We start from the raw sequence: 19383 nt of genomic DNA on the forward strand, positions 1-19383 counted from the left end.
AATTGCGAAAACCCCCCCACTCTTTTTAAGAATGTTTGCAATTTGGCTCCTCCTTTTCATGTACATTTGCAGAAAGAACCATATTCACCCTTCTGAGAGCAGGAGGAGCTTTCAGAAAGAGTTAAATATAAATTAATTTAATTAAGTCAGGAGGAGAATTCAGAAAAAGGAGGAGGCGTTAATGATGATTGCAGAGTCGCCTTCTATAATGATTATATTCTTCATCTTCAGATCGACAATCTAAATTTCTATCTGCAAATAAGATAAAAGGGCCAAAATGGGACTTAAAACTGCTTCAGTTTTTAGAGTAATCTTTCATATTAACACCTCTAATTGCAGCATTTATCAACATAGTCCTTCCAGTTGTAGCAAACGCGATAGTATATTTCAGTATCATCCCACACACTAATTACAACCTCCACCTCCCTCCTCTCGATAGTTCGATTCACGTCGTTGCAAAGGAAAAGATTACAAAAGAAACCGAGCCCATACTCATAGCTCGTCTTCTCTCTCTCCCTCTCTCAGCTTTCGTCTTTTGAGCACTTGGGTTCTTTAACTTTCTTCGTAATCTTCTCTTAACTCTTCCTTAATGGAAAAGGAAACCATCGACCTCCAGGACTGGGAGTTCCTCCTCGGCTCCGATGGAGAAAAACCCAAGCCTTTCAAAGATGTTTTCGCAACTGAATCTGATGATAACTCCACCAAACTAGCCATGGGTGACGAGGGCCAAGAAGAAGAAGAAAAGGAAGAAAAAGGAGGCATCTTTGATTCCGGTAGCCCGAGTTGGATCAATTCGGAATCCGACAAGCCAGAAGGGGAACTGGGTCCTGAGAAAGACGAGATTTTGGGAGGTGGGTTCGTGTCGGATGAGTTGTTTGATGCTCGTGTGGTGGATTCTGTTGAAATCCATCGCGAGGATGTAGAAAAAGATACGGGTTTTGAAGGGGTGAGGGAAATTGAATCCGGCGAAGAGGCGAAGATGGGTAATAGGGAGATCGGTTCGACTGGTGGCGGAGAGAAGAGAGGAATTGCCTTGTGGAAGCTGCCCTTGGAGGTGTTCAAGTACTGTGTTTTTCGGGTGAAGCCAGTTTGGTCGATCTCTTTAGCTGCGGCGGTGTTGGGGTTTCTTCTGCTCGGAAGGAGATTGTATAGGTTGAAGCAGAAGAGTAGAGGCATTCCATCAGCAACTAAGCTTAGCCTTGATGATAAGGTGAGATTTTTCTTTCTTTTGTTTGTTTCTCCTAGTTTCTAATTAGAGCAATTTGCTTATTGACATCTATTGTTGATGAGGTTGACTTTATAATAGGTAGATTGTTAACATTTACATATATTGTTATTAGATCTCTCACTATTACCACTTATCTAGAGTTCGATTTTGGAGTTTTATTTAGCAACGTCATGCATCTAAATGCGTGTTGAGTTATCAATCTATGCTCTCCTTCTTGATCTACAATTTGAACATGTCATTTAGTACCTTCTTAAAGAAGATCAGCGAAGCTGCCATTACTTGGTTATTTCTGTGGCCTCTTTATATACCATCATCGGGATCAAAGGAAAAATGTTATCATTATCACAAGGCGATATTATCGATACATCTATGAAAACAAGTAACAAGAAATATCTTATCGAATTGAAAGATTTTGTAACTTGCCTTGCCCTTCTTATGGACATCTTTAGATGAAACAACTGGGATCCGCATACATTGTTTCAATTTGCTTGAAGAATGAGAAATAGATGTACTGGTAGAATTTTGATCTTTTTATTGAAAATAAAAAGAACTCCAACTCAAGTCTCATGCTGCTTGCCTGGTAGAATTTTAATCTTTTTATTGAAAGCAGTTATTTGTTTAGAAAATAAAGTTTCTTAAATATTATCTTTCTGTGTAAAATAACAGAAGGAATTCCAGCTCAGGTCTCATGCTGCTCACCTGAATGAAGCCTTCTTGGTGGCTAGGCGTGCTCCAGTCGTAGGGGCATTACCGCTTAGTTCTGGTTTGCTTCCATGGCCTGTGGTGGGATTTTACTGAGATCATGACTTTTGCTGGTTGAATCAAACCGAAGTGATGAGCTTTAAAGGTGATTCTTCTAGTGCCCTACTCGCATCATCCCGAAGGACTCATGATCGGGCCATGCTTATGTTATGCAGAAACCCTGTCTACACATTAATTTTCTGCGTATAGTGTGTTACTTCTCTTTTTTCACCTTTGTTTTTCTTGATACCAGTGTTTGTGTGTTGTTGTATGGTTCTTTTGCCGGAAAATGAATCTCGAGTATATAGAATGGAAAATTCATTGTTCATGCAGTGTGTCGTAATTATCTGTTGTTTCGGAATTTAGTTTTATTCTGTTACATAGGTCTATCTGTCTCAGTGCCTAAGGTGTAGAATGGTGCTGACTTCAGCTTTCAGTAAAATGCAAACTTGCCCAATGAGAGGATATCCTAAGCTTATGCACTCATTTTATTTCCCTAGTTTCACACAGATTACTGAAGATGTGGTCATCATAATTCTTGCAGGTTGTTTTCTCCCTTTTGCCTTGTTGACAAAATATGGTGCTTGCTTATATGATCTTTTGGTTTCTGAATGCATTGGAGATGAAGCCAAATAAGTCTTAACATACTAAGACTGCAATGGCTAGATCCTTTTCTAAATCTATTAAAAATTTAAAATCATGTATAATTAATCTTGGCATACAAAAATGGAAGTGAGTGTTAACTTCTGCAAAGCATGAATAGCTGATTAAGCTCTTCAAATCATATGAAATAGAGAACATGATATGAAAATGGCTAAGGAATATATATAGGACAGTTCAATAAACACTATTGATCATTGAAGATTCATTGTTCTCAGGTGAATCTTTAAGATTAACATCCAGAGCATCCCATAACAAGGCGCGGTTATAACGATATAATCTATAAAGACCAGCACCGCTGCTAGGAATGCATCAAAATTAATCAAATGCAGAAAAAGTATCATTTTTGATCTACAAGCTATGGCATCTTCCAGGAGCACCTTCTGCAGCAGTTTAAAAAATTACACTCTTTTGACGATCATTATATGGACAGTAAATTCTATTAATACAGAAGGGTCTACATAGATCAAACTAGAGAGAAGACAAGGATGATTATGTATTACAAGAGAAGGCATATACAGAATATTCATAAACCAAGAATAAATGGTCAGTAATTGACCACTGTACAGATCAATTTATTTACAAATAAACAACTCGACAACACTAGCACTAGCCTGATGCATTAAAATGAGAGAAGAACAAGAAAAAACAATTAACAAGACCCAACTCATAATTACAGGAAAAAAGTCAAAAACACTGAGCTGCTAAATGATTTTGCTAATATCATCCTCTCCCTTAATTTCTATGTCGCCGGTTACGGAAATGACTAAGAAGAGCTTGTGCCTGCAAAACAAGGAAAACTGATGTGAGGGTCTATCAACCAATTAATTAAATATATTCTAAGCAAAACAAAAAAAAAATTGCTCCAATCCACTTAGCTGATAACACCATAAAGGGAGTTACTTTATTGTACTCTTTTTTTTTCTACTCTAACCCCCCTAAGGAACCTTCTATCTGAATGAAGTCACCCCTTCCTATGGGTAGATTTCTTGTCCATAATGAAATTAGGCAATCTATATGGGATAACTATGTTAACCAATCATGAAGGAAAAAAAAAAAAAGGAGCACGAGAAAAGTCCAGTAAAGATCAACATTACTCTAAGAGATAATAGAAGACGGGGAACTAGGCCATTTACTTCAGAAGAGCTCAAACAATTAAAGTAATCAAACAGTTCATTAGGAGAACTAAGATAAGAGTGTGGCATCCTAACATATGCATAGAATAGAAATAAATATGGTATGAGTGAACAACCTTTTCTTTTGCTCGTGGTGTGCCTGATTGAGTCAATGCTACTAGAGGTGGCCTGGCACCTTCTTGAAGAACTAAATTACAAAATCTGCTACTAGTGGTACAGAACTGAAGCAAAGCTGCAGCAGCATTTTCCTTCCCTCTTGCAGACCCCAATTCAACAACCTCCACAAGTAGTGGGATGCCACCTGCATTACCAATTGAAGACCTCCCTTCTGGTATAGTAGAAAGATTTGCTAAAACTCCCACGGCCGTATCAACCATTCCAGCAGCCGGATCCATCAGCTTTACCAAGTGCTTCACAGCCCCCCCTTGCACTATTCGGGCCTTGTTCTCATGAAGTAACGATAAATTAAACAATGCAGTAGCTGCATCTTTCTTTCCACGAAGAGTTCCGGTTTCAATTAGTTCTACCAGGGGCCTGATAGCACCAGATCTTCCAATTATAGCCTTGCTTTCGTTGTTGACTGAAAGGTTGAATAGAGTTGCAGCTGAGTTTTCTTTTGCTTCTGGATTTCCTGTCTCAAGGACATGAATGAGAGGATCAACAACACCAGCATTTGCAATGGCAGTCTTATTGTTGCCATTGATCGATAAGTTCAGGAGAGCTGTTACAGCATTCTCTTGGGTTTGGGGATCTGACGAGTAAAGAAGATCAACCAACAAGCTTATAGCTCCACAATTTGCAATTACAATTCTATTCTCCATGTTGCGTTTAGCAAACAGGCGCAGCTCTGCTGTTGCTGCTCTCCGCACATCTACTGAATCACGTTTCAAATCCTCAACCAGTTTACGAACTTGGGTCTCAACAACAGAGAGGTCAGGTCTTGAATCTGTAGTTGGTATGATTCTTGGAACGAGCCTATGGGATGTGTGTCCCCAAATCGGATGGCTTCTAGAATGAGCTTCCACAGGTCTAGGTTCAGGTTCTCTTTGAGAAGCAGTGGAGGGTGAAGCCACTCGTGGAAATTCTCCTAATGCATCAGTGTTATAATGTGCTGAATCACTTGAAACCTGTGGCACCAGAGTAACTTCACCTGATTCGTTAATATCATCACCACTTGAGACAGGCTCACTACCCTTATGGCCCTGAAACTGCTTATTAACATTAGATGCTTCAGGAATGTCCTCTTTGGTTTGGTTGGAACTTTGGCCACCCAAACTAACATGTCTTTCTTTGAAGTTAGACGCCTTTTCTTCGGAAGTTGCTAATGATAATCTTGAAGTATCTGTCTCAAAATGATTTGCAGCTTGCAAAGAAGGTACTGCAGAAAGCCAACGACGAGGAGACATGGGTTTATCTGGCACAGTAGAGTCATGATAGCTGCCATTGGAGGAATTTGAATCTTTACATGAATTCAACCTGGACTGGTTAAACTCTGGTAATCTCGGATACTGAATCATCATAGAATTACCAGAATGGGGAACACTTCTACCGTTAGTGTTCGAATCAGAGGGGCCTAGGGAAGCAGAATGAAGATTCAAACTCAATGATTTAATAGGATCAGGTAGCTCAATGCCGTTTGACTCACACCAACTTGCAATCAATGTTTTCACAGTATAATTAGGAATCAAGTTAGTATTCCCTAGTGTTTGACGTGTCTTAGGACAAATATCAAAACCTCGGTCGAGCCACTTCCTAATGAAAGCCCTCTCATATGTTTGACCTGATTCCACTATGACGGGGTCAGACATCAGCTGAAGAGAGAGCGGACAGCAAAATACAGCAGGAATAGGCACTCCATTAATGCTGTGCAACTGTTCTTCTTTGACAAGGCAATTATGCATATAGTCGACAAGTGCAATTATCATGTTGATATGATCCAAATCTAGATGGTCTTCACCATTGCCAACTTTTATTTTAAGCTTCTCAAGGGCAGCACCCTCCATCAACAATTCTTGATTCGTTGACAAGTTCAAGGACTTCGAAATATCTGCCAAATTCCGAGACTTTGGCATATTCTTCTCCATCACTTCTCTTGTGGCATCTTCAATAACACAAGATATTTGCTCAAAATGCATGTGTTGAAGTTTCTGTATGCAGCTAAAACCCCCCTTATAAGTAAGCACAATACAAAAAGAAAAAGTAACATACATTCTGATGGTAGAAAAATACAAAAGGTTTAAGTTTCAAATTCTGTTTACTTTAAAATTACCTCAACACAGTTTACTAGGCGACATATCTCGAGTGAATATGAATGTAACTTCGAAATTACTGACTCAATTTGTAAAACCTGCAAGTAATTCGAATATCGGTTAGTACTTCAAGATCTGCAAGGCTCTTTTTCCATTTCTCAGTTGATGAAGAATAAAAGTGAGTCTGGTAACCATTCACAAGTACAAAATTAAGTTTTAACCATGAAAAGTCATCTTGGTAGGAAAGGAAGAAGGTCAAATTCATAAATCATAATTGGGCATATGTGACGTACGAAATAAATTTTGCTGCTTGTGTGATTCCAGCTCTGAATCAGCACCCGAGCTTCATTAATCACAGCATCAAGTTCTTCCACCATCTTAATTAGTCGCTCGTCCGGAGATATCTCATAAACAACATCATCAAAGATAGGTTTCAAAACATCCAACATCTCACAAATTTTTACGTAATAACTCTGAATCAGCTCATCTGTAACACCCCCGCGGGAGGATAAGAGATTGAATTGTGAGATGCTACTACGCAGCGTCTCCAGTGAGGATATCGCCATCGCAACTGCTTCAAGTGAAAGAGTGGGGGCGAACAAAGAAAGAAGACGCAACCTGAGATGGAAAATAGAATTCAAAACTCTCCAGTTCGTTGCAAAGAAATTCTTGTATTTTCACCAGATATAGCTTTACTTGCTCGGATTGCCGCCGCCCTCTTGGAGCTCGCGATTTCTTCACATGAGACCAGGAATTGATAAAAGAAAGAGATCGATCGAGTAGCAGACCGACGACGACGACGACGACGACGACGAGAGAAGGTGGGGGGAGTGGGAACGGAGCGACTTCTGTTTCCCGTCTGGACTCGGAGCATAGGAAACGCGGTTTGAGTAATCTGGACCGTTCGTACCGGAACCAACGCTACCAAATGGGCGAAGACGGGGAGTCATTGCCATTTATTTCTATAGCGTTTCTTCTGTAACATATATTTTATTTGTACCTAACTTCTCAATTTTCTTATCATATTCTTTATCAATTCTTTGATTCTTCTCTAACGCTTAACGTCTTTAAGAATATGATAAAAATAAAAGATATTATTAATAGTATTTTTAATATATAATCTTGTATATTATTTTTTGATAATTATATTATCTTAATATTTTATTAAGTAAAAAAATATATATCATTAACTAAGAGTAATGTATATATATCAAAATAAGAGTATTGATGTCTTTTATAATTAACTTGATAAAAACACTATTATAGATCGATCACTTATATAAAACTATTAAAAATATTAATAGAAAGCATTATTATAGCTTCTTAATTTCTTCTCATTTTTTTTAAATTGAGGGTAAAATAGTTTTATAAAGTATTTAATATCGATTGCATGGTAGTCATAACGAGGAGTTCTATTTCAACCTACGTAACAGTTAAAAAAAATCTAATGTAATTATCTCTAGGATATTTCTAGAGCTTTATTATAACGTCGGTGGGTAGTTAGGCAGCTCATTAAAGTTGACAGATACCAAATATATATTTTTTTCCCCTATTTTTTAAGCAAACTTCAAGGGCTAAATTTCATTAAGTTTTTTACAAACTAGCCCTCCAAATATTTATTTTTACAGTTTAATATTTTGTTAAATTTAAATAAAAGATGTTATATACGTTTTATCACGTCAGCAAACCCTCCAAATAATCTCTGCTCCTTTTAAGTTCATGTAAAGTGGAAAATGTTGGAATGCAGAGGTTGAAAGGCAATTTCGTTTAAATTGAGGGTATTTTATGCAAATCTCCCACAAACTCAGTATACCTAAACCTCGCTTCCTCTTCCTCTGTATCTCCACTCTCTGCCCTAGGGTTTTTCGTTTTCTCTCTCTCAACATGTCCTTCTACCGTCACCTCCTTGTCCTCCGCTCCCTCCGGTCCGTTGGTGGCGTACCCACTACCTCCGCCGCCTCCGCGGCTCTCCTTCCCTTCAGCCGCTCCTTTGCCTTCTCTTCCGCCGAGGAGGCTGCCGCGGAGCGCCGACGCCGGAAGCGCCGCCTCCGGATCGAGCCCCCTCTGCACGCCCTTCGTCGGGACCCATCATCCCGCCCTCCTCCCCGTGATCCCAGTCTCCCCCGCCTCCCCGACTCCACCTCCGCCCTCGTCGGCCCCCGTCTCAACCTCCATAACCGCGTCCAGTCCCTCATTCGCGGCGGCGACCTCGACTCCGCTTCCTCCACCGCCCGCCACGCGGTCTTCTCCTCAATCCGACCCACCGTCTTCACCTGCAACGCCGTCATGGCTTCCATGCTCCGCTCCCGCCGCCTCGACGACGCCGTCGCCCTCTTTGCCTTCTTCTTCCGCCAGTCCAATATCGTCCCTAACGTCGTCTCCTACAACATCCTCATCAATACCCACTGCGACGCCGGCCGCGTTGACACCGCCCTTGAGGTCTACCGCGAGATCCTCGATAAGGCCCCCTTCTCCCCTTCGCCGGTCACCTACCGCCACCTCACCAAGGGGCTCATCGACTCCGATCGTATCCAGGAGGCCATCGACCTACTCCGCGAGATGCTCAACCGCGGACATGGCGCCGACTCCCTCGTCTACAACAACTTAATCGCCGGGTTCATCGGTCGTGATAACTGGGACAAGGCGTTTGAGCTCTTCGACGAGCTCCGCGAGCGGTGCCTCGTGTACGACGGGGTCGTGCACGCGACCTTCATGGAGGGGTACTGGAAACGGGGAATGGACAAAGAAGCCATGGAGTCGTACCAATCTCTGCTCGACCGCCAGTTTAAGATGAGCCCGGCTACGTGTAACGTGCTCTTGGAGACTCTGATGAAGCATGAGAAGAAGGACGAGGCCAACAAGCTGTGGGAGGACATGCTCGACAACCACACCCCTCCTAGTTTTACCGCGGTGAACACTGAAACCTATAACATCATGGTGAATCAATGCTTCAAGGAGGGGAAGTTTGCGGAGGCCATCGAGGTATTCCATAGGACGGGGAAGAAGCCGTGCATGATGGATGTAGGTTGCTTCAATAACATCATTGGGAAGCTATGTGAGAATGGGTTTCTTGTGGAGGCAGAGAAGCTGTTTGAGGAAATGCCTGGGAAATCAGTCATTCCAGATATGCACACATATGGGCATTTGGTTGATGGATTCTTTAAAGCAGGGAAATCAGAGGATGCAATGCGGTATTATGATAGGATAATGAATTCTGGAGATAGTGGTCCAAAGATCTATGCAGCCTTCTACAACAAGATGTTTGATGGGTTGGTCAAGGCAGGATTAATCAGCAATGCTTTGGAGATTTACAGGAACATGGGCGAGAAAGGTGTTACTCCAAACTTAGCGAGTTATGAGATTCTGGTTACTGCACTTTGCAAAGAAGGAAACTTGGACCGTGGACGCGATCTCTTGGAGGAGATGATGAGGAACCGGATCATTGCAACTCCTGAGTTCCGTGGGTTTTTGTCAGATGCTTTTGAGAAAGCAGGGCGAGGAGAAGAGATTGAACTAGTTTTCCAACTGAAACCAAGTTTTCCTGCTTCACCAGGTCAACCAGGGTATGCTGCTCCTCGCAGTCAGCCAGGTTTTGCTACTTCCCAAACCAGAGCAGGGTTCACTGGTCAGCCAGGGTTCACTACTCATGCCAGGGCAGGCTTTTCTGCTCCACAAGGCCAACCAGGGTATGGTGCTCCTCAAGGCCAACCAGGGTATGGTGCTCCTCAAGGTCAACAAAGGTTTGGTGCTAATCAAGGCCAGCCAGGATTTGGTGCTCCTCAAGGTCAACAAGGGTTTGGTGCTCATCAAAGCCAACAAGGGTTTAATGGTCATCAAGGCCAACAAGGGTCTAATGCTCATCAAGGGCAACAAAGGTTTAATGCTCATCAAGGCAATCCAGGGTACGGTCCTTCTCAAGGTCAACAATCTTTTGATGCTCCTAAAGGACAACCTGGATTTGGAGCTCCTCAAGGCCAACAAGGTTTTGGTGGTCCACAACATCCGGGGTTTGGCACTCCTCAATCTCAACAAATGTTTGATGCTCCGCAAGGTCAATCAGGGTTTGAAGCTTCTCAAGGCCAACAAGGTTTTGGTGCTCCTCAAGATGAACAAGTGATTGATGCTCCTCAAGCTCGACAGGCAGCCGTTTGAGCTACACAATTCTGCATAATATAAACTTCTTTATTGTTAAGAGAGAAAGGAATTACACTTATCATGATTAGTATAAAGGATTCTGAGATGTACTCTCCAGTGAACAGATTTGAAGCAGTAATTATTCTCTCAGGATTGATGGTGCGAAATTCATTTAGTTATTTTGGTAGTTGTAGTAAATTATAGATGTTCTGTGCTTTATTAACTATTACCTCCAGTAATGCAAAATGGAGAACAATGTGATGTACGGTGATAAATTATAAAGATATTATCTTTTTCCCTACATATATAGGCTGGCATGCTTTTCTTGTCATTTGAAACTTATTTTTGTACATTGCAAAAACAATTTCCAATCCAGTTTTGTTTGTTATCTCTTACACAAGCATTTATTACACATATGCAGGAGTATCTTCAAAATATGATATACATTTTAATAATTTCTTTATCTTTCGGTGTTTTTTAGCGTTTCCATTGTATATTCATATATTACTTGCATGAGAACCTAAGTTCAAACTAAGCTAGAATGATTCTGTAATTTCTGTGGCCACTATGTACACATTTATCGTAGGTTAATATTACTGTCATTTTTTCTTTGACCTATCAGTGCAATAACAGGGTGTTATGGTTGTTATGTATAAAAGTTTTAGCATGAATGGTTTCATGCTTAGTTTATCGCTCTTATTCCATTTCTTCTGTTCTTTATTCTGTTATCAGTAGAAATTGCTGCACTCTTCTTTCTGTTCAGATGATTTGAGTAGCTAAGTTAACATTTACTACTTTTTTGTAATCCACTGCACCATAATTTGGCATGACAGCTAATTGAATGACATTCAGTGCGCATGAAAGAGGTGACAATATATTTTCTATATGTCATGTAAGCTAAAGTTTTAAGGTAGATTCCTATTCTTCATGATGTTGATATTGTTTTCTTTTCAAGCTCATTAACTGAAGTTTGAATATTTGCTTCAAACCAAATAGACAGTATATGCTTCTGTTTTCTTTGCACTAATTTCCAACTTTTGGTCGATGCTGTTTTTATTATGCTGGTTACTCATTAGGCTTAGCTGGATCTAATTTATCCCCTGTTGTATTGGATTATGTTGAGAATCTTGAGATAGAAATTGGTATCCATAAAGATCTTCCTTCCTATATGTCTAAGGTATCTTGTATAATCTTCATGATGTAATCATGTAGGTGTCTCAGTTACAAAATACTTGCTTCTCAGTTTTGTATATCCATCTCTTCTTTCTTATTGATTGCATCACATTGATTGCCTTTCTTATGACTTATACTTTGTCTTGATGAGACTACTTGTTTCTGTTGCAGCCCGCAATAACCCTTAAGAGTGATTTATCAGTAGGTTATGAGCTCATTTGGATGCTGCCAAATGTAATCTTCTGTATTCATTAGGAAGATGTATTTAGAAAAATATCCCTTCAATCGTGTGTGATGCATATACTTGATTCTCAGCATTATACCCTGTAAATTTGCAAGGTGCATTCACAATGCTACAAATTGAAGGTTCTTGGCATCTTCATCTTATTAGCAACTTGCAGCTATATTACTCTTTATTGATCTTCTTTCATTAATTTTCAAGTTAAGCTTGCAAGGCTAGATACTAGATTCAGATAAGAGGACATATCTCAGTTTGTTACTTCATTAATATTCTAAGTTAAACCTAGATCAGCATTTTTGCAGGAGCTGGGTTTTTTATGTGAAATGGCACTTTGTATTGAATCAGATTTAATTTATAAAGAAGCAAGCCACCAGAGTTCCAGGCAAAACTAAATTTAACCAGATGGCATTGAGTTATTGAGCAACCAGTAGCAGTATTTAAATGACAAATCTAGTCTATTTAGGCATTTGTAAATCTTTTTAATTTTCAGCTGCTGAATTTTATCTGATTGACTTTCAACTTATTCAACTGAAGTTGTCAAGGCAAGAATAAAAAGGATTTTGACATCTGAAGCATAAATGTCTTGGGGTGGGGGGATGACAGATTCGGATTCGGCCCTCTTGGGTCTCACTCGGATCCACTCTCTCAGCGGTTGGATTTGAATTGAAATCTGTGTTTGGGTTGGGCCTCATTGGCGAGTTGAGGGCCCATTTGTGGCCACGTCATTCGTCGACGTGGCTAGGCCCCAGCCAGCCCAACTCCTCTTTATGACTCCTCCAGCCGTTCCCCAAGATATTGGTGGGATACTGGGATCTGGGATCTTATCCTAGCTTCTGGATTGATCAAATTGTAAGCTGAGAGAAGTAATTATAACGGTTTTGTTTTAATTTTTTTTTTCAGAAAAAGATGCCGCTTTGGAGGTTTGGGCTGATGCCATGGTTGAGCAAGAAGATCGTGGATCCCCTTCTCCAAATTCTCAAACAGTAATCTTCTACTTTCGTCTTTCTCTTTCTCTCTCTTTGACAATCGTAGTAACTTGTTCTGCTCCAAATTTCCTCTCTTTTAAGAGTTCGGATCACAATTTTGAGCTATTTTTCCTATTATGTTTCCATTTTGAGCTTGTGCGTCTCCTGATTTCTGTCGCATTTTGCTAATTCTAATTCGATGTTATTCTGTGATCTACTTTCCCTTGTCGAAGTTTGTCAAAAATGGTGTCTTTTGATTGGTGACATATTTTACATGTATGGAGTTTTCCTAAACTAACTCGTTAGTGTAGCTAACTTGCGGTCTCTCTCGTTGAGGTATTTACGCAAACATATGATAGGAATGGTGTATAAGTGAATGCATTCCTTTGGATTTCTACTGATGCATTTCTTCGTAGGGGTGCAGAACCAAAGCAATTGGCGTTTTCGACAGCGCTTGGTATAACATTGGGATTGTTTCCAATTTGTGGTATGGACGTTGCTTAGTGTCTTGCATCATTTTTTTTTTCTTCTTGAGTTTGGATTTGTCCTCATAGTCACTGAACCATTTAGGTAAGTCTTGGATTTGATTGGTGCAATTCTCTTTTTGTTGGGCAACATCTTGTTGATAGCATTTAAAAATGATTATATTTGTTGAAGAGTAATTGATCTCCTCATTCTACAAAATTTTGGTATGTTGCATGTCAGATCGAGTTGTGGCATCATATGTTGCATGGTCATCTGTGTACCTACAGATTTATTCATCACAGTTTCTCCCCTGCTTGAATCTTATATGCGTGAATTCTACCTCCTTAAAGTTGACATACTTTCGCAACAACAGGGGTCACGGTATTTCTATGTGGAATTGCTATTGCGGTACTTCGACATCATTGTCATGCTCCAAGTGTAATGCTTGCTAACTTTGTTGCTACTCCAATTGAGCTAAGGTGATTTGCAACAATCCTCCTAAATTTCAGCATTTGCAAGACTTTCTTACCTATACTTTCAGAATAGCAAACTATTGCAACTCATATTCTAGATACAAATTATTGTTGATCAAGTTATTTTCTTTCTTCTGTTTTGTTTGTTTTATAGTTGACCATATAGAGCACTATAGTGGGAGTTACATGTTGATCACCCAAGTTTCTCCAAAGCTTTCACACAGTTCTAACCTCCCTCCATTATGGTGGTCTATATGATGTTCAAGGAAATTTACTCTCACATAATTCAATTAGGGCTCTCTTCCCACTTTGTAACTCTCGAAAAAGTTTAAGACTTTAGCTTCCCTCCTGTCTATCCACTTAACAACTACAGGAACTATCTTTTAGCCATAATCAGGGTGATAACTTTAAATTAGACAACAATACTGCAATTTAAATATTGATATGGAACTATTTCATTGAAGCAGACAAATGACTCATTCAACCTCAGCACTAAAGATTGATTGTAAGTGCAAAATTTCATGCAAGCCTTGGAAGACTAAATTCTTCAGCATGCATTGGTTGAACTTGACAACTATCTAAAGATGTTAGTTTCTATTTGATGATTCGTGCTCAAGAACTTCTGTAATACACAATTGTTGCTTCATTCCGATCTCTCACATTTGTGTCTTCGATAACCTTTGATCACATGAACTTTACAAGCATGATACTGACTTTTGTCTTGCCTGGATCTGGAATACTAAAAATGGGCTACATCTTGACAACCTTGATATTTGAGCCTATCTAGGTGTGCAAGTTAAGGTCCAAATAATTTCTCAAGTTTACCTGATACTGGTACATATACATGCTTGTCATCAATCCATGTTATACTTGTGTTGTGCTCAGTGCTCAGCCAACAATGTGATATGTTGATCCGGCTAATTTATTTTTGTTATGAATGTGTAATATGGAATGCTTACATATGGCAGAGAGGCACATTGATTCACATTAATTATGTGATTTGCAGTCATGATTATTACATATACATTCATCTAAAATTCAGTTCAAACTTCTGTTGGCTTTGTTTTGAAGTCTGGTGATACCCTTCTTGCGTTTGGGAGAAGTGATTACTGGTGGTCCTCACTTTCCTTTGACATCTGATGCGTTGAGAAGTGTAGTGACCGGACGAGCCTCACAAGAAGTCCTAGTTGCTGTATTCCATGCGGTTGCCATCTGAACTTCTTATTATAAACTTCTTCATTCTGTTATTAAAGATTGTTACCTTGTCAGAATTGCTGGATGGTTAAAGGAAGGAAAGTTATAGCATTTGCATATGATACAAAAATAAGAAGTCATAGGAATTAGATGACTGCCTTTTTAATTCAATGGGCAGTTGCAAACTGTCTCTACAGTTAAGACATTTGTAACGTCATGGAACTTGACATATTATTCTGTCCGTTTTGCAAGATCTGCACTTGGTTGAGGCAGTAGCTAAGGTTAATCTCGTGTTTGCACATTCCATTTAGACTATAGAACTAATACTCATCTTAAAGTTCGGAATGTGAGAAAATATTGCAAACTAGCATGTCTTTTCTTATTTTAGAAGAAAGGAACTTTGCCTTGCATGTCTTTTCTCTTCATTTTCAGTTTTTCACTCTATACATCACTGCTCGTGTGTGCTGCTGATATTGTCATTTCATAATATTATTCTCTATCGAAATCCTAATTGTAATGCTTTCTCTCTGACTTAAATCTTGTTCAACTTGTTGTAGTTGGTGGGCTGGACAATTGCAGCACCCTTTGTCTTTGGTGCTCTCTACGCAGTCTTAATTCCCTGCTTCAAGTTTCTAGTCCTGAAGTTTAAGCCTGTCCCTCCGAGTCCTAGCAAGTTGCTCCATCCCAGTGCGGAGATCCAGATCAAGGTTAGGGACCTCTGATCAGCTGCCAGAGGATGAAGGGCCTCTTTCAGGTTTCGTGTGTAGATCCAGGAGTTGTATTTCACATCACCTGACAATCCAAGGAGAAGTCTAGGGCTTTGCATTGGAAATTGACTAGGGTTCAGATGATCAAATGCATGCAATATTTCTGCAACGTGAGCCTCGTGCTTTAGATGCGTCCTCTCTGCTTCTTTCTCTTTCTTAGCTACCAATAGTGAAGTAAGTTGATAGGTTTGCAATAATACATGAAGCTAACATGGTCAGTCAAAGGGGAATTGTGTAGTTATTTACTACTAATGAGGACCACAATACTTGAGAGTAAGAGGGAGTGAACTACACCAAACTTAGTGCTTCTAACTTTTCTGGAATAGTTTCTCTAAATAGGGTGTCTTTATTTACATGGTGGTATGCTAATAACTTTATTCAGTTTGATAACTTGGACCTATAATTTCTAGTAATGGCTTTGTATACATAACAATTGTTCCTTTTTCTAACTTGAAGTATAAAGAAGAATGAGAGTCCACACTCCACAGGGATGGACAATATGTTGGCTTTTCTTTTCTATTAAGCTATTTCTTTTCTGGCTAACAACAAATATCAAGGAATTTTTGTTTTCCTCCTTGGACTAGGTCAAAGTGGTGAGACATGTCTTCTAGTTGAAAATGATGGATATAAGAATGTTGTGAATGATGACCTGGATTGCAGTAGTGTAACATAGATGCACTTTCATTATCAGGTCTGGCTGGTTGTGAGGTTACTTCCTGGAAAATTCATTGACTTAGATGTATAGCACTTGTAGTTGAGAAATTGTTCAGAAGTTCCAGGGAATATCTAAGCAAAGTTTCACCATCCAAGGTGATTAAATCAGTTGGCTGCATTGGTGAGGACCAAGTATTAGAGAAGTGTTGTTTAAAAGCCATTGTATTTGTTATTGTTGGACTAGTTAAATACTACAGAAAAAGGGAAGAGAATATCAAACTTGTTCAACAATCAAAGCAGTAGCACACAGAGACATTTATTTATAAAATTAATACCTCCTCAACTCTCTCTCCCCAAAAGAACAAAGAAAATTAGAACATTAATAGACTTTCTCCCTAATCTTAACAACCAACTAATTACTTGTTCTCATGTTTATCAAGTGGGTTGGTTTTAAATTTGAATTCTTGATACATTATTTCATTATATTTTCTAAAGAAAGTTATATATATCACATCATGCTTGCAAATAAGTTAAAAGGAAAAAAAGTTCTCTTTTTGACCATTTCCATGGCTGACCACCTACTCAATTCCAATTGATTGAAGGAACATACAAAAAGAGGGGGTGTACCTCCATCAATCCCACCTAATCCATTTGCTTATATTTTGATTTATTAATATATATACATAAGTTTTTTTAAGCCGATTTAAGTTTGAGTTAAAATAATGTTTTTCATGAATTAAACTGACTAAATTAGCTAATTAATTAATTAGACTAGTCTTGATCAAGCCAAGCCTTAAACATATATATATATATATATATAATAAAATCTAGCTTAAATAAGCCAACTATATGTATATAGATATATTTTATTCTATAAGGCAGAACGTATATAGAATTTTCTTTTGGAAGTCGTAGCAGCCGTAATAGGGATAGAAATTGGCGAGTCAGACTCGGATCAAAGCTTTCGTCTTCGATCTCATGGAAGGTCGAATTCCATGGTCGGCAGCAGTGTTCGGAGCACTCGATTGAGGTACTTCGTTGCTAAGATTCGATCTTTCTTTTACTTTTCTTCTTGCAATTTTCTCGACGCCCAATTGTATCTTGAGCTGCGCTGGATGCAATCTTAGGGCTTGAATCCATCCGAGTCTTTGCTGGTAAGCAAAATCTTGCTTAAGGGAGTAAAATTTCTTGTGCCCCCAATTGGTGTGGATGTAGGAAATCTGTTTGATGCTTTTTTCTTGTTTGGATTTGAACTTTTGATTTAGAAGTCTGGGTTTTAGTTCTCTGATTATTTAGAAGTTTGAAGGGGCTGTTACCCATTGCAGCACGAATTCTTGATGTGGAGGAAGTTTCCAGAGCTTCAGATTGTAGATCGTAAATTTCTTTTGTAGCTCCAGGCCTTGTCTACGATTTAGTATAGTTGATGGCTAGTGAACCGTAGAGGGAACCCAATTCCTGAGGCCCCAAGAAGTTATCTGAAGTTGTTGATGACGCATAATAGAGCTTTTGACAGCTAAAAATTTGATGAATCCGCGTCGTTCCAAGTCTGTGAAGCTTATTTCTTCTCGTTCGGAGCAAATCGAAATAGAGATTCAAGATAATTCACACATGGTGTCTTCAGCTGAAAACACAGTCTACTGCTGCATTGCGAAAGCGAATAGGATTCTGTACTCTTATGACAGCAAGGACCGTGAGCTCGAGGCCCTGGCGGCACTCTGCCTTGAGAATACGCCGCTGTACCATAAGTGGTACTTCCACACAGTCGGCACAAGAACTTTTGGGTACTTGATGGTTGATGGTTACACTTACTTCTCCATTGTCGATCCTAGCCTGGGAAATATGGAGACGCTTCAGTTCTTAGAGCACATCCGCCAGAGGTATAAGAGTGCTTCCAAGAATGGTTTTCATGACGAATTGGTGCCCATAATCCAGCAGTTGATTGCTTCCTTAGAAAATATGCCTCGATCGACATTTCTTGGTGACGAGAATTGTGATGGTGCCACATCGAGTGATAGTTCATCATCATCAAAGGTGCCTTTGCTAGCAAAGAGCAGCAGTAAGCAAGATAAGAAGAAGATGAAGGAAAAGGTGGTTGTGGATGGTATCACTGATGAAGGCAATACCAATAAAGGAGTAAAAATTGATATGCCATCAGCAGAAATTGGTGGTATGTCGTTGGAGCGGACCTCGAGTGCAGCAAGAATTCGACGGCAGCAGTCAGGACGGATGTTGTGGCGGCGCCATGTAAAGATTGTCCTCGCCATTGATGCTGTCCTGTGCTTGGTCCTATTTTGTATTTGGCTGGCAGTCTGTAAGGGTTTCAAGTGTGTTTCTAGTTGATGAGAGTGTCTTCTCAGATTGCAGTTGCATAAGTTCTGCAGAGAATTCGTGCACAAGAAAACTCTTGGATTCAAAAGATGGAAATATTTTTTTTTTGCCAGAAAGAAAAACCAAACATCCCATGGATTCATGCAGTGGAGCTGAATTTGATATATACGCAACGAAGCCTGCAATATCCATAAGAAGGTAGATGTAGATTTACCTGATACAATGAAAGGTTTGGCATCATGAAAATGCACATATGGTTCATATCTTTGTGTATGATAATATAGTAGGACTATTTTCATCATGTTTCTGCTTCTTTTTTTCTTTTCTTTTCTTTCACCTTCCTATGAGATCTTGCTGTACAACAAAATAGATGGTTAAGGACGCCAAAGTTCCATCCTTGTAAGATTATCTTTATATTTCCTTCTCAGCTTACTGTACTGATTGGATTTCAATCACTTTGTTGTAGTATTATTGCGTGAAGAAAGAGTTGCTTCTGAAGCCCAGATTTTTCTTATGCCACATTGTATTGAAACTCCTTCATGAGTCACTTTACAATGACAAAAACGGTCAAAATCACCTTGGTTGTTTGAAATGCCCTTACTAGCAGATTTGTTTGATTTCCATTCCATTGATACATTGTACACTATTTTGTTTGTTGAGCACATCAAAGGACATTATGTCTTTGGGTCTATCATCTACTGTTCAATATTATATGGAGGATCATTAAAGATCTGAGTATGTAATGCCACGCCATAGTTGAATTCATCCACACTATTTATTTTGATTAACCATTATTTAAGAAGCTCTGCTAATTTCTCAATTACAGTGCAGCCAAATACTGCTGAGGCCATATTTAATATGAGTTTAACGATTGTTCCTCAAAATATGCATGGTTTAAGTTCGCATCAAGTTCACAGTGATAACAGAAACATGGTAAGAGATAATACAATATAGGGCCAAACTTCCAGGGGTTCT

General features: G+C 39.4%; 5 protein-coding genes across 8 annotated transcripts; 4 read left to right on the top strand and 1 right to left on the bottom strand.

The window, feature by feature from the left end:
* The first annotated feature begins 400 nt into the window (after positions 1–400).
* Positions 401–2297, top strand: LOC140773976 (uncharacterized). The gene is made up of 2 exons (XM_073116778.1): positions 401–1210; positions 1895–2297. Exons 1-2 carry the CDS (start codon positions 590–592, stop codon positions 2024–2026), a joined length of 753 nt encoding a protein of 250 aa, XP_072972879.1. The 5' UTR covers positions 401–589; the 3' UTR covers positions 2027–2297.
* An 831-nt stretch (positions 2298–3128) lies between these two features.
* LOC140774188 (U-box domain-containing protein 4-like) lies at positions 3129–6974 on the bottom strand. Of its 3 annotated transcripts, none has more exons than XM_073117076.1 (5): positions 6711–6974; positions 6308–6632; positions 6035–6112; positions 3882–5933; positions 3129–3412 (listed from the first exon to the last, which is right to left on the bottom strand). In XM_073117076.1, the coding sequence occupies exons 2-5, from the start codon at positions 6578–6580 to the stop codon at positions 3365–3367; spliced, it is 2451 nt and encodes an 816-aa protein (XP_072973177.1). In that variant the 5' UTR covers positions 6581–6632; positions 6711–6974; the 3' UTR covers positions 3129–3364. The 3 variants fall into 3 exon arrangements, with proteins under 3 accessions (XP_072973177.1, XP_072973178.1, XP_072973179.1); XM_073117077.1 differs by having other exon boundaries at positions 3882–5912; positions 6711–6973; XM_073117078.1 differs by lacking the exon at positions 6711–6974 and having other exon boundaries at positions 3882–5866; positions 6308–6370.
* Positions 6975–7883: 909 nt separating this feature from the next.
* LOC140774023 (pentatricopeptide repeat-containing protein At1g10270) lies at positions 7884–10449 on the top strand. Its single transcript, XM_073116842.1, has one exon. The coding sequence runs from the start codon at positions 7899–7901 to the stop codon at positions 10164–10166; it is 2268 nt and encodes a 755-aa protein (XP_072972943.1). The 5' UTR covers positions 7884–7898; the 3' UTR covers positions 10167–10449.
* A 1898-nt stretch (positions 10450–12347) lies between these two features.
* Positions 12348–15926, top strand: LOC140773580 (uncharacterized). Its single transcript, XM_073116211.1, has 5 exons — positions 12348–12545; positions 12944–13014; positions 13366–13471; positions 14537–14669; positions 15217–15926. The coding sequence occupies exons 1-5, from the start codon at positions 12469–12471 to the stop codon at positions 15379–15381; spliced, it is 552 nt and encodes a 183-aa protein (XP_072972312.1). The 5' UTR covers positions 12348–12468; the 3' UTR covers positions 15382–15926.
* A 1024-nt stretch (positions 15927–16950) lies between these two features.
* Positions 16951–18911, top strand: LOC140773579 (phytolongin Phyl1.1-like). 2 transcript variants are annotated; one of them, XM_073116208.1, is made up of 2 exons: positions 16951–17110; positions 17406–18911. In XM_073116208.1, exon 2 carries the CDS (start codon positions 17605–17607, stop codon positions 18418–18420), a length of 816 nt encoding a protein of 271 aa, XP_072972309.1. In that variant the 5' UTR covers positions 16951–17110; positions 17406–17604; the 3' UTR covers positions 18421–18911. The 2 variants fall into 2 exon arrangements, with proteins under 2 accessions (XP_072972309.1, XP_072972310.1); XM_073116209.1 differs by having other exon boundaries at positions 16968–17110; positions 17387–18911.
* Positions 18912–19383: the final 472 nt, after the last annotated feature.

The sequence above is a fragment of the Typha angustifolia genome, chromosome 13 (assembly GCF_048772165.1).
Source record: "Typha angustifolia cultivar Huaian chromosome 13, ASM4877216v1, whole genome shotgun sequence".
In the NCBI taxonomy this organism is placed as follows: Eukaryota; Viridiplantae; Streptophyta; class Magnoliopsida; order Poales; family Typhaceae; genus Typha; species Typha angustifolia.

Excerpts from the sequence above, each read along its gene's own strand:
- LOC140773976 (XM_073116778.1), top strand. The coding sequence starts at position 590 with ATGGAAAAGGAAACCATCGACCTCCAGGACTGGGAGTTCCTCCTCGGC. Across the intron at positions 1,211-1,894 it reads AGCTTAGCCTTGATGATAAG|AAGGAATTCCAGCTCAGGTC; the intron begins GTGAGATTTTTC and ends GTAAAATAACAG.
- LOC140774188 (XM_073117076.1), bottom strand. The coding sequence starts at position 6,580 with ATGGCGATATCCTCACTGGAGACGCTGCGTAGTAGCATCTCACAATTC. Across the intron at positions 6,113-6,307 it reads CAAGCAGCAAAATTTATTTC|GTTTTACAAATTGAGTCAGT; the intron begins GTACGTCACATA and ends AATTACTTGCAG. Across the intron at positions 5,934-6,034 it reads GCCTAGTAAACTGTGTTGAG|GGGGGTTTTAGCTGCATACA; the intron begins GTAATTTTAAAG and ends CTTACTTATAAG.
- LOC140774023 (XM_073116842.1), top strand. The coding sequence starts at position 7,899 with ATGTCCTTCTACCGTCACCTCCTTGTCCTCCGCTCCCTCCGGTCCGTT.
- LOC140773580 (XM_073116211.1), top strand. The coding sequence starts at position 12,469 with ATGCCGCTTTGGAGGTTTGGGCTGATGCCATGGTTGAGCAAGAAGATC. Across the intron at positions 13,015-13,365 it reads GGGATTGTTTCCAATTTGTG|GGGTCACGGTATTTCTATGT; the intron begins GTATGGACGTTG and ends TCGCAACAACAG. Across the intron at positions 13,472-14,536 it reads GCTACTCCAATTGAGCTAAG|TCTGGTGATACCCTTCTTGC; the intron begins GTGATTTGCAAC and ends TTTGTTTTGAAG.
- LOC140773579 (XM_073116208.1), top strand. The coding sequence starts at position 17,605 with ATGAATCCGCGTCGTTCCAAGTCTGTGAAGCTTATTTCTTCTCGTTCG.